We start from the raw sequence: 16783 nt of genomic DNA, 5'->3' as shown, positions 1-16783 counted from the left end.
AAAAAAAAAAAAAAAATTGAAAAATAGAAAAAGCTTATAGGGTAAGGATATAAAGAAAGAAAATATTTTGTATAAACTAAAAAATTAGCTGAGCATGGTAGTGTGTGCCTTTGGTCCCAGCTACTCAGGAGGCTGAGGTGCGAGGATCGCTTGAGCCCAGGAGCAGTGCAGCCCAGGCTGCAGTGAGCTGTGACCACATCACTACATGCTAGCCTGGACAACATAGTGTTTTAAGCTAAATGTTATGCAAAAGAGTCAAAAAGTTAAAAAACTTAAAAGTTTAGAGAGTGAAAAAGTTATAGTAAGCTAACTTTATTATTGAAGAAAATACATGTTTATAAATTCAGTGTAGTGTAAGTATAGACTGTTTATGAAGTCTACAGTGGCGCATGGTCATGTCCTAGCCTTCACACTCACTCAACACTTACTCACTGACTCACCCAGAGCAACTTCCAGGCCTGCAAGCTCCATTCATGGTGAGTGCTCTACACATGCACCATTTTTAATCTTTTATACATATTTTTACTGTACCTTTGCTGTGTTTGGATGCACAGATCCTTACCATTGTGTTACAGTTACCTGCAGTATTCAGAACAGTAACATGCTGTGCAGGTGTGTAGTCTAATCAGCTGTACCACGTAGCTTTGATGTGTGGTGGGCTGTACCAGCTAAGCGTGTGTACATACGCTGTGATGTTAGCAAGACGACCAAGTCACCTAACAGCACATTTCTTAACAATCGCCTGTTGTTGCCGGGCGCGGTGGCTCAAGCCTGTAATCCCAGCACTTTGGGAGGCCGAGACGGGCGGATCACGAGATCAGGAGATCGAGACCATCCTGGCTAACACGGTGAAACCCCGTCTCTACTAAAAAAAATACAAAAAACTAGCCAGGCGAGGTGGCGGCGCCTGTGGTCCCAGCTACTCCGGAGGCTGAGGCAGGAGAATGGCGTAAACCCGGGAGGCAGAGCTTGCAGTGAGCTGAGATCCGGCCACTGCACTCCAGCCTGGGCGACAGAGCGAGACTCCGTCAAAAAAAAAACAAAAAAAAAAATCGCCTGTTGTTAAGCAACTCCGGACTGTATCTCAGCTTTCTCTTCCAGCCTTTCAGTGGACGTTCACATTTCTACTCTAAAAGCCCAAGAGCTCTTTCTGTGCTCAAAGTGTCCCTTCATAGCTTCCTGTCACGTTTTGTTAATGTAACATTTTGTCTTCTATTTCTGAAGATATCCTTGTAGGTCGATGCCTTTGTATGCACTGACCCTTCTTTGGGGTGCGGGGAGGTGGTAGAAGGTGACACTTCACTTCCTGTATTTTGCCTGAGGATATTGCGGTTGCTTTTCAAGGCGAGTGTTTCCCACCGCACTGTCAGCTCGATGCCAGTCAGCACATGCTGGGTACCCATGTGTTATTGAAATAAGAACTTTATTCTGACCATGATGATACGTCACATGAAGGTTTTAGCAGGGGAGGTGCAGAACTGATGTAGAGGCCACTGGTGGCAGAGCAAGGTGAACTGGGAGAGACAGTGCTGGGGGCTGAGGCAGGTGAGAACTGGGAGAACCTTGGGCCAATATGTGTGAACGATTAGTATTCCTCAGTTTTTCTTTCATAAAATTGGGTATCATTCTTGCTTGCCTTATTGAATTATGGGGAAATGAAATAAGGTATGGGAAATTCTTTGTAAATAAAAAATAAATGTATTGAAAACATAAGGTATTATTACCACTGACTTCTGTGCCCTCGTAGGAAAACAGCATCCTCTCTACAGTCTGCCATTTGTATCTGTGGGTTTGGCATTCACAGATTCAACCAGCCACACATCAAAATTTTAACAAAGGAGTAAAAAGTAACAATAGAACAATAAAAATAATACAAATTGAAAACAATACAGTATAACAGCTATTTACATAGCACTTACATTAGAAATTATTGGTAATGGAGATGATTGGCAGTATACAGGAGGATATGCATGGGTTGTATGCAAATACTCCACCATCTTCTGTCGGGGACTTGAGCATCCTTGGGATGTCCTGGAATACTTCCCTTGTGGATACCAAGGGACAGCTTCTATTGTGAAATAAAGTATGTGATCTATATGTAGTTCTTTAATAATTGTTTGCAAATGGTGTCATTAAAATTATAGGTGGGTGCCATATGCTAAAAGACATTCTAACTGCTATCCTGTGCTGTCTGCTGTCTTCCTTTAGCACAGAAGTTGGGCCTCATTGGGCCTCCACCACCTCCACTGTCATCTGATGACTGGGAGAAGGTGAAGCAGCGCTCCCTCCTGCAAGGGGACTCAGTGCAGCCCTGCCCCATCTGTAAAGAAGAATTCGAGCTTCGTCCTCAGGTGTTTAGCGTATGAGGGTGAGCTAGAGAGCTCCTGGGCTGTTTCCTAGGGATGAGGTCCAGAGCTGTAGCCTAAGATTCCAGGCTTCCTTTTCCCAGTTTCATCCTCCTGTGTGAGCCTCACACACTTCCATTTTCTTTTCCATTAATTAAAGTGTGTGAAGAGCTAAACATCCTCATTAAATGGTTTTGTTTGTTTACTGACTGGTATTCTCAAGTACTAACGTTTGTACAAAAGGAATGTTTCTGTTCAACAGGCCCCATGTGGCTGTGCAGACAACTGGGGGCTTCCCAGGAGCAGCTGTGTCCCAGCGCGGGAAGGATGAAAGCAGAGGAACTCTTAAGTTGTTTTGTGATTTGAGCCAGAAAAGGGGAAAAAACAAACAAACTGTGCTTGAATGTCTCCAAAGAATTTGTGAGAGAATCTTTAAGAAAAGCAAAATCTTTTAATGATTTTTATTCATGAAACTTTACCATAGTAAGATTGATGATACTACTCTGGGTTAACAGATAATACACACACACACACACACACACACACACACACACACACACAAAGAGAGAGAATGCATGTAGGGTTTTTTCTATACATATTTTGTCTGCCTAACTAAATCGTCTCTTGAAGTTGGGGACACTTAGATTTATCAGAAGTGTGTGTGTGTGTGTGTGGTTGCCCTGTAATGATTTCCCACAGAGTGTGACATGACGCTTCCTGCATAGCAGGCCCTCAGAGATTTGCTGAGAAAATACAGCAAATACAGTTAAAATCAGCCTTGGAGTTCGTAGCCTGGGAACCCAGGCTTATTACAATCTGGGCAAATGAACTCTGAGTCTTTGCTGAATTTGAGTAAGTTTCATCTGCAAGAAAGCTCACAACAGTTACACTTCTATTCACTAATTTGAATTCATAAGTTACTTTAGACATACTTATTCCATTTCTCTATCAGGACCTAATCTTACATATGTGAAAGGTGGGTATTTTGGACAGATTTGAGCCCCAAAACCACAAATTGTCTAGGAGAATTCAGTACTTTAGGTAGCAAAACTGAATAAAATCAGAGGGTTCTTTCTGGCTAAGCAAGCTCTTATACTAAACTATCGAGCCTGGAGTGAAAGTTAGTATCTTATGGGCATCAGGGTGTACCCTGCCCAACATTTCTTTCTGTTTTTTATAAATTTCTCCCTAAATTCTATTATTTTTATTTGGTTTTGATATAGGACCTATCCTGTATATTTGGCACTTCTAATGATCGTTTCCATGTTCAGATTTTTCCTTAGTTATAAACAATAGTTGGCATTTTTACAACATTTAATGATTTCAGAGGGCCTTCAGTTAATTTCATATAGTAGGCATTCTGCCCATTTAGCGGATGAGGAAATAAAAAATAATTCAAATGGTTCGTAGTAGGCCAGCTTAGAAAGTATGGAGTCCTGCTGGAATCCAGCCCTACCTTCTAGGCCATTTTTAGTATGTTTTCCACCACTTACTCCTTGATTTTTGTTACATCAGAGAATGTTTGCCAATAAGAAATATTTGTGGACATTTAAAAAGATAACACTTTAATATACTGGAATCTAATGTTGCTCGGTATAGATAGAATGTATGTTGAGGAAACACTGGAAAGTGTTCTACAAAGGATGAGTGAAGTATAGAAAAGATTGCTATTCAACGGTGGTAATAAAAAAGGACCCATATTACTGAGTTTATTCAATTCAGACTTAACTCTTGGCAATAAGTTTCAAGAAAAGGTTTTACAACTTTCTGGGTTCTACTTATTTCTGTGTTTCTTCCATTTAAGAAGAAAAGCATACATTGAGTGAAGGCAGGTGGGATTCACTTTAAAAACTGTTAAGTCTTCCCCACAGCAGGCATCCTGGGCCACCTGAGACTGAAACCTCACCCGGGAGTGCCCCAGACTGCAGTCACCCAAGTCAGATTCTTGACAAAAGGGAAAACCCTCCGCCTGCCCCCACCGCTTTGCTCAGTCTCACAAGTTCCCCCACTTTCCTCCCCATTGCTGAAAGCGGCCCCTCCCCAAGGGAAGCCTGGCCTTTGTGTGGCAGCCCGCAGGGCCTGGCGCTGGTGGGCTGGTGGCTCTGTCCCTTCTACTGAGTACCCACTGCCTTCTTCTTCATTTGGTCTAAGCTTCAGTGTTTTGTCACAGCCCAGAATATCACTGTTTAGTGGGGAATTTGGGCCACAGAAAGGTGAAGTTTTCTTGTGAGCACACTCCCTGCATTAAAAAAAAAAAAATGACTCCTATGTTTCCATGTGTTGCTATTTAAATTTAAGACTGTCAGAATTATATCTCAGGAGGGCTATGATTTCGCAAAACTTGGGGGGCATAACTGAGCTGAACAAAGACCTAAATGGTATTTACTTAGCATTTCCCTGGCCCCACTGGACGGGCCCCCTCCTCACCCCTCCAGTTTGCAGTCTTTGCCCGCATCTAAGGGAAACACTCATTTTGTCATTGTTTCGCTCTTAAGTATACACTCATTTTAATAGTTACATATCAAACTTCATGTGTTTATTTGATATTTCAGATCATTAATTTTTCTTGTTTAGAGTATATACTTGTGCTGTGCTAAACAAACAATAAATAGTATAAACATCAAAGTTATAAATTTGCCTCTTTAATTTTTAAAGAAATAATACAGCTTACCTTCTAAGCATTCAGGAGTTTAACTGTTGCATTCATGCTGCTTCTCTTTTGTAAACCTCAAGGTTGTTCTGTTTCCTCATGAACAGGTGCTGCTTTCATGCTCCCATGTGTTCCACAGAGTAAGTCCACCCCTCACGCCTGCCCAGGTGCCCCACACATCGCTCTTACAGTGCAGAGAAACCATAGTCATTTTCAAGGCTCCTGAGAAGAGCCATTTATTTTATTCATCACCACCATCTATAGTTAAAGAAACATGACTGTAGGCTACAGTACAATTCATCCTATTTTGAAAATCATGAGTTTTCTGACAAAAGAACCACAAATGTTTATGTAACAGATTGTTGTCAGTAATGCATGTCAGTGACAGCTAAATTCACATGATTGATCTGCATGTGGTCCCATAGACACGCATGACTCACCTTTGTGCTAGTGGATTTCAGAAGTTTTTGATGTCTTTGCATGTATATTCTTGTAAGAAATCACTTTTGGAACAGGTTTCCTGAGGAAGGTGGTAGCACCTGATGAAACTTCCTCACTTGATAACCTAAATTGGGCTAAGTTTCATAGTTACGGGAGAAAAGAACACTGTAATTAGAACACTAACATTGGAAGTAAAGACGTTGTTTATAAGTAATTGTAAAATTTTAAGTGAAATGTTTTTCCTCAGGCATGTCTTCAGGCTTTTGAAAAGTTCACAAATAAGAAAACCTGTCCTCTCTGTAGAAAGAACCAGTATCAAACCCGAGTGATACATGATGGGGCCCGCCTGTTCAGAATAAAGTGTGTGACCAGGTGAGGATGCCAGGCCCATTTGGCGCTAAGCAGACACTTACAGGTCAGGCTATGACAACTAACTGGCTTTTTGTTTGTTTTTTGTTTTTTGTTTTGAGACAGAGTCTGGCTCTGTCGCCCAGGCTGGCGTGCAGTGGCCGGATCTCAGCTCACTGCAAGCTCCACCTCCCAGGTTTACGCCATTCTCCTGCCTCAGCCTCCCGAGTAGCTGGGACTACAGGCGCCCGCCACCTCGCCCGGCTAGTTTTTTGTATTTTTTAGTAAAGACGGGGTTTCACCGTGTTAGCCAGGATGGTCTCGATCTCCTGACCTCGTGATCCGCCCGTCTCGGCCTCCCAAAGTGCTGGGATTACAGGCTTGAGCCACCGCTCCCGGCCTAACTTGTTTTTTAAATAGTGGGATTTTATCTCTCTTCTTGGCCACTATAATTTCCCCAGGGCCTTGTATAGCACAGGGCTTATAACAGCTACTGAAGTATAGTAGTTGGTTCAGAGTCATCATAAATTAGTCATTTTCAAATATCTGTGTTTTAGAATCCAAGCCTACTGGAGAGGATACGTTGTCAGAAAGTGGTACAGAAACCTGAGGAAAACAGTACCTCCCACAGACGCCAAGTTAAGAAAAAAATTCTTTGAAAAAAAGGTAGGTAGAGATCATGAATTCTCCAGATATGGTCTCTGTGTGGGTGATTCACTTGCGGTCAGGAAGGCTAACAGAGGTGATAAAACTTTGAGACTAACTTCACTTTGAGGGCCTTTTAAAATGGTTGAGATGCTGCTAAAATCCTATTTAACTTAAATTGACTTTCCAACCTAGACGGTAAAATACTTTTAGACTTTCTTTTCTAGTTAAATCATAAAATTAGGTGAAATCAGAACAACTTCTGTTTGGCCATTTTGTGCTAATTGTTTAAATAAACTTACCTCTTCAGACCTACAAGACTGGAAACCAGCTTAATTTTTCCCATCTCCTGGGCTATACGTAAATGAAGACATCTGCTGCACATCTCATAGTAATGAAAACGGAATCCACCTATAAAAGTAAAGCCCCAGGCCGGGCGCGGTGGCTCAAGCCTGTAATCCCAGCACTTTGGGAGGCCGAGACGGGCGGATCACGAGGTCAGGAGATCGAGACCATCCTGGCTAACACGGTGAAACCCCGTCTCTACTAAAAAAAAGTACAAAAAACTAGCCGGGCGAGGTGGCGGGCGCCTGTAGTCCCAGCTACTCGGGAGGCTGAGGCAGGAGAATGGCGTAAACCCGGGAGGCGGAGCTTGCAGTGAGCTGAGATCCGGCCACTGCACTCCAGACTGGGCGATAGAGCGAGACTCTGTCTCAAAAAAAAAAAAAAAAAAAAAAAAGGTAAAGCCCCCACATGCTCCCATTGTATTGAGTACCTCGTGGGGTCATCACAGTGAGCTTCAGAGCTAACTTCCATGTCTGCCCTTCCTCTTAACCACTATTTATGTTTCAGTTTTACTTTTGGGGGACTTATTTAATAATTCCCATTCCTTGTCCCCATACCTGCCCCATCAGCCTGTGGCTTCAGGCGAACAGCACCAGCCCCAAGACTGTCATATGAAAGCCTGAGAAGAGCTGTAGCATTTATAACGGCCCAGCACACAGTGGGTGCTGGAAATTCTGTATTTATTATTGCTATTAACTCATTTCCTAGAATATGGAGAGGAGTTACTGTGTGTTTGGCCAGTCTGTTCCTTCCGGAGAGCAGTGTCTCTCATCTTCAGAGATCGTTCATCTCGGGTGTTCCTTCTCAATTTGGTAAAGGACCGCCATGCACGATTGCGTCATCCTTTCTTTACATTCTTTCCAGTTTTTTATCTTCAGTCGCTGACAGTCAGTCTTGTTCTCTGGGCTACTCTTAGTAATTTCTAATATATCATAGTCGGTTGTCTCTTAGAAGTGATTTTTTTGTCACCTCTTATAAAATTTTAATTACAGATTTGATAGTCATTGTACCTTATATATATATTTTTCACGTGCACACATCATTTTATACGAACTCTTGAAGATAAAGGCCCACTGAAAGTGTTGGTGGTCTCAGCGCATTGCACTGGAGGAGAACTGGCCCAGCTTGCTGGAAACAAGTGAAGCAACCGTTACAATGTGCCTGGTGTTATCTTGTCAAGTAGCCAGTGAGGTTAAGTGTCAGCGTTCAGTGCTGAGGTGTTCAGATACCGCAGCCTTCAGCTTCATGGAAAAGGAAAATGAAAATAAAAGCAAGTGACCAAGAGCAATCAGGGCAGGGAGACCTAATCAAACAGGCTCCTCAGTTTCTAATTCAGTCTCTCCCACAGAGAGATGGAACTTTACAAAGCAGATCCATAGCTCTGTCCCACCGGACGTTGGGTCCGCGGCCCTATGGCCATCCTACCTCCCCACAAATCCTTTTTTTTTAAATCCCTGGTTCATCCTGTCTGCTGCCCCCTCATCCTGAGTCCTCATCGCTCTGCACACCCCGCTCTGATCCCCGCGTCTGCTCTTCTGAGCACACTCACGCCCGCACCCAACATGTCCTGCCTGTTCCTACCAATTCCCTCTGCCTTGCTTAAAATGTGCCAGTTTTTCAAAGCCTAGCTGAAATTTTCTTCCAATTTCTTTGGTCTTCTCTAAACCTCTATTGTGTGTTTAAACAATACCATCTAAGAGATCAAGAAGAACAGAAGCATGACTGATAGTCTAGCTTTTATATTACAAATGCGGTCTTTCCTTTGGGGCTTTTAAGATGATCTCAGAAGATTTCAATTATCTGGGAAGAAACTGACAAGGAAAACTGAGTTTTTATTTTTTGCGGGCGTGGTAGGGAGGTATATGTTAAGAACAAACTGTGTAAGTTGTTTTTTATTTTTATACATTTTTATACAGGGTTTTGTTATATTGCCCAGGCTGGCCTGAAATTCCTGGGCTTAAGTGAACCTCCCACCTCAGCCTCCCAGTTAGCTGGGATTACGGGCAAGAGCCACAGGCTAGGGCAGTGGCTTTCAGACTTTTCCTCAACCACAATAAGAAATATCTTCTAAACAATGTTAACAGAAAAACCTAACTCTGTAACGTATTTTAAAGAAGTTGATTCTGAGCTGATATGGGTGACTGCAGGCCAAGAAACCAACCCCCTCTCAAGGAGTCCTGAGAACGTGCACCCCGGGCGGTCGGATTACGGTTTGGTTTTATACTTTTTAAGGCAGGGGAGGGGGGAGTTACAGGCAAAGACATCAATCACTCCATGGAAGTTACACACTGGTTTGGCCAGAAAGGCGTGAAACTTGAAGTGGGGGCTTACAGATTCTAGGTGGATTCAGAGATTCTTTATTTGCAGTTGGTTGAAGGAGTAGGGCTCTAAGTGCTGGAGTCAGCAGCAGGGAATGTCTAAGTTGAGGATGCCGTGTAGCAAGACTGATGGCCTGCAGCGTGGCTGTCTCTTGCCGGGTATGGCCTTAGGTCTTGTTTGTAATTTGGTTTCTTACTGCCTCGAACTGTGTCGTCAGCCTTACCACCTCTTTTAACAGGATAGTGGTCGCTTGAGCTTAAACTCCGGCAAGGCGAGGGCATAATGAGGGGCGTCTCACCTTTCTTCCCATTGTGGCTGGAAGTTCCATTGTTAAGGTTGTCCTAGGGCCTCCTTGGCCAAGAGGGGGTTCATTCTGTTGCTGGGGCCTTAGGATTTTTTTTTCTGAGATGGAGTCTCCCTCAGCCGCCCAGGCTGGAGTGCAGTGGCACGATCTTCTCTCACTGCAACCTTCGTCTCCTGGGTTCAAGCGATTCTCCTGTCTCAACCTCTTGAGTAGCTGGGATTACGGGCACCTGCCATCATGCCCAGCTAATGTTTGTATTTTTTACTAGAGACAGGCTTTCCCCATGTTGGCCAGGCAGGTCTTGAACTCCCAATCTCAGGTAATCTGCCCGCCTTGGCCTCCCAAAGTGCTGGGATTACAGGTGTGAGCCACCATGGCCCGGCCAGGATTTTATTTTTAGCTTATAGCAATGACCCGCCACATGTATACATTTAACAGAAACATAACTTTCACAAAGCAAAATCTACTGTTACCACAGGCACCACACTGTAGTCATTTTTATTCCATTTCATTTCCAAAGTGCTCGGCCTACTACATTACTGTTATGAGTCAATGATGGGTTGTAGATATCAGCATGTCTGTATTATCAGTAACTGCCACCTTAAACGTAATACAAGTGACTGTGTTATCCCCTGAACTGTAATCTTACCTCATTCAAGTTTCAAGTGTGCAGGTGGGGAGCGACAGGAGATGTATACATACACACACACACACACACACATCATAGTGAGGTTATACTCATCAATTGTTACATGAATAGGCATCCTATCATGTAACTGTTGCTCACTTATCCCATTTGGCCATAAACACTTGAAATCTGTAAACTCAAATCTCATGTTAAATAAATGAAGATTGAACTAACTGTAAGACAGTATATTAGCAGTGGGTAGTAGTTGCCTGTATGGGTCCATGCCCTGTGTGCGTATATACCTATATGAGTAGAACTCAAAGGCTGTCCTTTATAATAAAGACCACTTCTTCATCATTTACCAAATGACCTCACAATTTGATGCTTTTTTTCTTTTCTTTTTTTTTTCTTTTTTTGAGACGGAGTTTCACTCTGTTGCCCAGGCTGGAGTGCAGTGGCCGGATCTCAGCTCACTGCAAGCTCCGCCTCCCGGGTTTACGCCATTCTCCTGCCTCAGCCTCCCGAGTAGCTGGGACTACAGGCGCCGCCACCTCGCCCGGCTAGTTTTTTGTATTTTTTAGTAGAGACGGGGTTTCACCGTGTTAGCCAGGATGGTCTCGATCTCCTGACCTCGTGATCCGCCCGTCTCGGCCTCCCAAAGTGCTGGGATTACAGCCTTGAGCCACCGCGCCCGGCCGTGATGCTTTTTTTCTACCTTTCCAACTGAATAAACTCATTCTGTGAGTAAAGGGAATCCTCTCGGAAATGTTAATCTACGATTTTAGGATGCCCTGCATGTTTAATGGAATCTGAAAGATTATCGAACTAGGTTATTGAATGTCACATTACCCAGCTGTGATGGTTAATTTATGTGTCAACTTGACTGGGCTAAGGGATGCTCAGGTTATCTGGTTAAACATTATTTCTGGGTGTGTCTGTGAGGTATTTCCAGATGAACTGAGCGTTTGCATCAGTGGACTCAGGAAAGTGAATTGCGTGTGCGCACGGGCACGGTCTCACTCTCTTGCATGGGCTTTCTCTCTCTCTGTCTCTGCCTGACTGCTTGAACTGGGACGGTGCTTTTCTGTAGATACACAGAAAGAGGTGTACCCATATAAATAGAAATCATTTTAAAATTACAAAATTGCTGTATACAACTTTATGCAATTAGAACTGAAAATATAATTGAAATTACTTCCTGTAAAAATAGCAAACATGGAAAGAAATTTAAAGTATGAAATGACTGAAAAAAAATTATATGAGCATCTCAGTTTTACTGAAAAGATATTAAATAAAATTTAACAGCCATTCTTAATAACGACAGACATTAGAACTGGAATGAAATTTCCTTGTCACAGTAAAAACTATGTGTTAAATACGAAAAACACCTTGTTTTAGAGAGTAAAATCGTAAAGAAAACTAGGTTCGTTTGTCATCACACTTGAGCCAATCCTTGCCAATAACACATGAAAACAAAATATATGTATGTGCATGTATGTGTACATATGTTATGTATATTATATAAATCCATACATGTATATTACAATTTTATATTTATATTAAAATAAGCCGAACAAGGAATGTACCACTGATAAAAAATTTTTTCTGATGGAATAAAAGGCTTGAATAACATGATAGATATTTTACACTGGAATGAGTAAAAATGTCCACTTAGCTTATATAAATTTAATGTAGTTTCTAACTCCCAAAGGAGTAGTATAGGCTGTGCATTTGGGATTTTACAGGTTAACTCTAAAGTTTATCTAAAGAGGTATGAAGTGCTAATAATTTTTTTAAAAGACAGATTGATGAGCTAGAACAGCCTTGTTAGATGTCAAAATATATAAATTTGGCAACTAAGATTCTTGGGGAATAATAGACAAACAGTGAAACAGTATTAAGTCACACATCTCAGCATACAGGAAATTTTAGTGTACTAAAGAAGGTATTTCAGACCATTGGAGAAAAAAATTATTTGAGAAAAATCAGTTGGGAAATTGAGTTCATTCATGTAAAGAGGGATTAAAGAACACTGCTTTATACCTTACTGCCAAAAACATTCCACATGGATTACATTCTTAAAAACATTTTAATGGATACATGGAATTAATAGAGTCAGATGGCTTCGTGGGTGCCTGCTCTCTGCCTGTGCTTTGTTAGTCAGGGGAGATAAGGAGGGAACAAACAAACCACCACGATCCGAATAGAACGTGTGCAGTTCAGAGAGCTGGGAGAGAGCTTGGACCTGATTCAGCTCTGATGCAGACGGTACGTTGCACGATTGCCACAGTGGCTTTTACAGCGTTCTGAAGGCGAGGCTATAGAAAAACATTGCAAGGGCCGGGCGCGGTGGCTCCTCACGCCTGTAATCCCAGCACTTTGGGAGGCTGAGGCAGGCGGATCACCTGAGGTCGGGAGTTTGAGACCAGCCCGACCAACATGGAGAAACCCCTTCTCTATTAGAAATACAGTATTAGCCGGGTGTGGTGGCGCACGCCTGTAATCCCAGCTACTCAGGAGGCTGAGGCAGAAGAATCGCTTGCACCCGGGAGGCAGAGGTTGCAGTGAGCCAAGATCGCACCATTGCATTCCAGCCTGGGTGACAAGAGTGAAACTCCATCCAAAAAAAAAGAAAAAGAAAAACATTGCAAGAACACACTAGGTGGTAATTTGTCCTGGTTGACAAGGCAAAATGATCATTTTGATTTACATGTTTAGTACAAGTGGAGAATTTCTTCATATATATTATATATTCATGTTTAGGGGTTGCATCCATTTTATTGTTCTTTTTTAAAGATGTAATCATATGAGTAGAATATTTGACAGCTCAAAACTGGAAGAGCTTAATAATAAATGTGAGACAAATAATACACAGACCCTATCTTAGTAAAGGAATTCATCATCACAGAACAGTCTTATTAGCTTATCCTAGCATAATGAAAAGGTAATAACTATTATCAAGTTTATCCAAGTCTTAATGTGCGTTGTTGTAAGCATGTGTTGATAAGTGGATAAATTTTTCCAATGATAGAACATAATTTTATTATTTTCACCAAGAAACAACCATATGTTTCAGTACAAAACAACAAAAAGAAAAAAAACTGCTTTCAAGTGTAAACTCCTTATAACTAATCTGGATTAAACAGATTATAAGGTATACACGAGGTTTTTTACCGTTCAGAATACGATCTCAGTTCGATATCTTATATAATCAAAAATTTTATGAACTGATGATACTTAAAATAAAATATAACTGTTGGTCTCAGGTTCTCAGCTCAGTCTTCATTTTCTCATTACATTTGTTCCTCTATGTTTCCAAAAGTTCTTCAGAACTAAAAATGTATACGAAATAAGGACCAGCTTCAGGGCTTTTCAGTCTTCTGGACTCTGCTAAACTACTAGAGAAACTTGGGGCTTCAGCGAAGTCAGTGCCAGCTTTTAAACTCATCCCACCAAGTTAGAGGAAAAGCAAACACCACATACCATCAGAATCATTTCAGAAAAGAAAGATCATTTGAACACCAGAAAAGAAAAAAGTGCCTGACCGCACACTACAGGGTATTCCTTTCACACTGCGGACATTGGGCCTTATAAATGTTTCATTCCCTTGAATGTACTCTTTCTTGGCTGGCAGATATGTGAAAACTTGTTTGCTGTACTTGGGAACCGTTGGTTTCGATCGAAGATAAGTTGCCTTTAGGGAAAGAGAAGTCTAATCAATAGAAAGAAGGGCAAGGAGGGATAATAGTTTGATATTTTTAGACATAGCTGATTAGAAGTGTTTGTTTCCCTTATGTTTTAGGATCTCACCAAGAGGGATATGTTTTTAATACTCAGGATGAGATTAGCCCAAGCCATTCTGTTTTTATAAATTAATCTATTTTGCTTGTTGAACTTTGTTCCTACATTTTTACTCCTCTACTACAGAGAGAGGTAGTGTTTTCTTCAGTTTTCATGCACCTTTTGGGTGTTGCCGAGTGAAACACAGGGACTCTCTTTCTGGAAGAGGAATGCTTACATACACTGCAGGTTTCTTTTCACAACTCTAAGATGTCATTGACACATTCCTAACAAAACCCAGCCACAGCAGTGATGTTGTGCTACAATGTAGGTCCTTTCAGCTATGTTGAAGTCTTGTGGTAAGAACTGAAAAGGTCAGATGTTGAGTTTTGTACCCTTAGGTAAGTGTCAGAGAATAAAAATTCACTCAGAAATGCCTTTGTCAGAGAGGGTGTTTGAGTTGTCTGGGGATGATACAGTAGTCCTCGTACACTTACTCATTCAGGTTTTGAGGAACGCAGATCAAAGAGGCCGGGAAAGGTCACTCGAGCTGTTCTGCTAATACCTAGCACCGTGTGTACAGAAAGTCCACAGTGGTGCCCAGAATGCAGCGGCTGGGCCTGCCTGCCTTTGATCCTTATCTAGAAACTCTGCTAGCATATGTCATATGATTGAGGTAGGGTCTTTTATTGCTGCAATTAAAACTTCTCAAGTGCATTATATTATCTCCACCCCAGCTAAAAGTCCCGGACATTGTTTAGAAAGTGGGGTGAGTGATTTGTCAGATGCTGGGGCAGCTTTAGGGGCTGTTGGCTCCCACACCCTCCAGCACAAGATTTCTCTGACTTTTTTCATTTACATCTCACCAAACAGCATAATGGTCTTAAAGTTTGCTTAGTCCTTTGACTTCCTTTATCACATAGAGATGGCAAACATTCTGTTGCTAACTTGAAGTGGCTCCAAGCAGCAGGACTGGAAGGATATTAAACCAGTAAAAGCTTATCAACTGATTCATTGATATGCTGTAAATTCCAGGCTTTTCATTTTGCTTTTGAGGACGGCCATAAGTCAACACATTAGTAAGCAATTTGCTGACATCAAGATGGATCACTTAAAAAGCCCTCCTGGGTAGACAGAGTTCACTTGGGTGCTTTTGTTAGTATATTTTTAAAAAACGTTTAGCCAGCTTGTTACTTGTAAATGACCAGTAGTTGTTTTACGTATCAATAACTCGAACTCTTACTTAGTTTATCAAGTATCTGAAATGTGAGGCTTAAAAGGAAAAATACATTAAGACATTCATTCTTTGTAAAATTGAAAATGTTCAGGTATTTTGTCTGTTTCTGTAGAATTCATAATATCAACCATTTGTTTAAAAACTAGAAATCAATTGTCATTTGTTTTTGACAGTTCTTGCCCTTTCAGTTACTAAGGTCATCTAACCCACATGAAAAGTGAGGGAGTAAATAAAGGAATAAAGAACGTTGCACACAGAAGAATTTGACAATTAAAAATATATAATAGTAGCTAACCACAGAATATTACTTTGAATTAACTACAATGATTAATAAATGTTGACTTTTACAAGTACCACCCTTGCTAACCTTTGAATACTCAAAGCTATAATATTCATCCCAGTTCACTTTTTAAATTTGTCATAAATGCCTATGAAAGGACTTTCAGTATATTTATTAATAAGCTAATGTCAATGTTATGATTATAAGCTAAAGTTGATGTTTTACTGAATTTTGACACCGGAAATAATTTCAAAATCATTTTAGGTAGGCAGTGTTTTTTCTCAGTTCCCCGAAAAAGGATTTCTGCTGCACTCCTTTGGAATATGTACATTTGAGGCATATATTTGCTCTCACTTCTCATCTGTTGCCAACCTAAAGTCAAAATTTCTTGAATGCTAAGGGCCTTACAAAGATGAATTGGTGCTTCCCTGAATCTAAGGCAGTCATTCAAGGAGATAAGCAATGCACACAGGAAAAAGCTAACACTGGGCAGCTGACGTGTGTGGAATGAAAGCAGCAGCAGTGCCCTGTGAGAGCTCAGAGAAGAGAGGTCGCCTCCAGCCCAGGTGCCTGGGACACATGGATCCCAGTAGCCATTCATGTGCAGTCAAGGAAGCAGAAATACCCAACAGTGACTCACTGAACGGAGTCAACAAGTTTGGCCAGACCCTAAGATTCACACAGGAAAGGAAGGAACAAGAAGGAAGGAGGGTGGCCCGTGGGGAGTGACCTGGGACAGCGTTCCCAGAGGACAGAGGCTGTCGAGGGAGGTGGGTGGGGCTGGGCTCCAGTGACTTGCCCTTGTGGGTCTTGCCCCCTGCATGGTCCCTCTGCCTGTGTCCTCGCTCCTTCCTTCCCAGGTCCCTGTCCCACCGGCTGCGTCGGCCCAGGGCTGACTTCCCAGGAAGCCTGGCGATTCCTCCCTCCCTCCCTCCTCCGTGTCTCCCGAGTCCGGTGCCACAGCAGCACGCATTCCATCGCATTCCATCGTCAGCGGGGCTCTTCTTGCTACACGGGAGCTCTTTGTTAAAGGAACCAGTGTTTGTCCTCCAGACTGTCGTGCTAGCACAGTGCCTGTTCCGTGGCAGCTCAGCACTTCCCCAACTCTTTTCACCCCAGCCCCTTTAGAAATTGTTGTCATTCACCGTGTGGATCCTGTAAGTGGTAAATTTAAGTTAAAATTATTTACTTTAGATTGACTGAAATGCATATTAATAGTCTTTAACCACCATTACATATAAAGGGAATTGTTTTTCTCATTGAGGAAATGCTTTAATTCCTCTTAAATTAAGGAAGAAAAAAGTATTGTTAATAAGTGTAAAATGATATTTGGTTACATAGGGTGAGTGGATATTAAAATATAAATTAGCCGGGCGCGGTGGCTCAAGCCTGTAATCCCAGCACTTTGGGAGGCCGAGACGGGCGGATCACGAGGTCAGGAGATCGAGACCATCCTGGCTA

At 42.0% G+C, this 16783-nt stretch overlaps 1 protein-coding gene across 6 annotated transcripts in view; it reads left to right on the top strand.

Moving 5' to 3' along the window:
- Positions 1 to 16783, top strand: part of RNF32 (ring finger protein 32) — a 44714-nt gene that overhangs the window by 16336 nt on the left and 11595 nt on the right. For 5 of the 6 annotated variants that reach the window (XM_017860578.1, XM_017860576.1, XM_017860577.1 and 2 more), the window contains exons 4-7: positions 2209 to 2351; positions 5103 to 5135; positions 5684 to 5808; positions 6342 to 6450. In XM_017860578.1, the coding sequence (XP_017716067.1) occupies positions 2209 to 2351; positions 5103 to 5135; positions 5684 to 5808; positions 6342 to 6450 (410 nt within the window). Of the gene's footprint in view, positions 1 to 2208; positions 2352 to 5102; positions 5136 to 5683; positions 5809 to 6341; positions 6451 to 6739; positions 6853 to 16783 lie in introns of those variants that run through there. The other variant, XM_017860579.1, reaches the window with a different exon arrangement.

Source organism: Rhinopithecus bieti, unplaced genomic scaffold (assembly GCF_001698545.2).
Source record: "Rhinopithecus bieti isolate Rb0 unplaced genomic scaffold, ASM169854v2 scaffold_50877, whole genome shotgun sequence".
NCBI classification, from domain to species: domain Eukaryota; kingdom Metazoa; phylum Chordata; class Mammalia; order Primates; family Cercopithecidae; genus Rhinopithecus; species Rhinopithecus bieti.
This window is presented reverse-complemented; position numbering and strand designations above follow the sequence as displayed.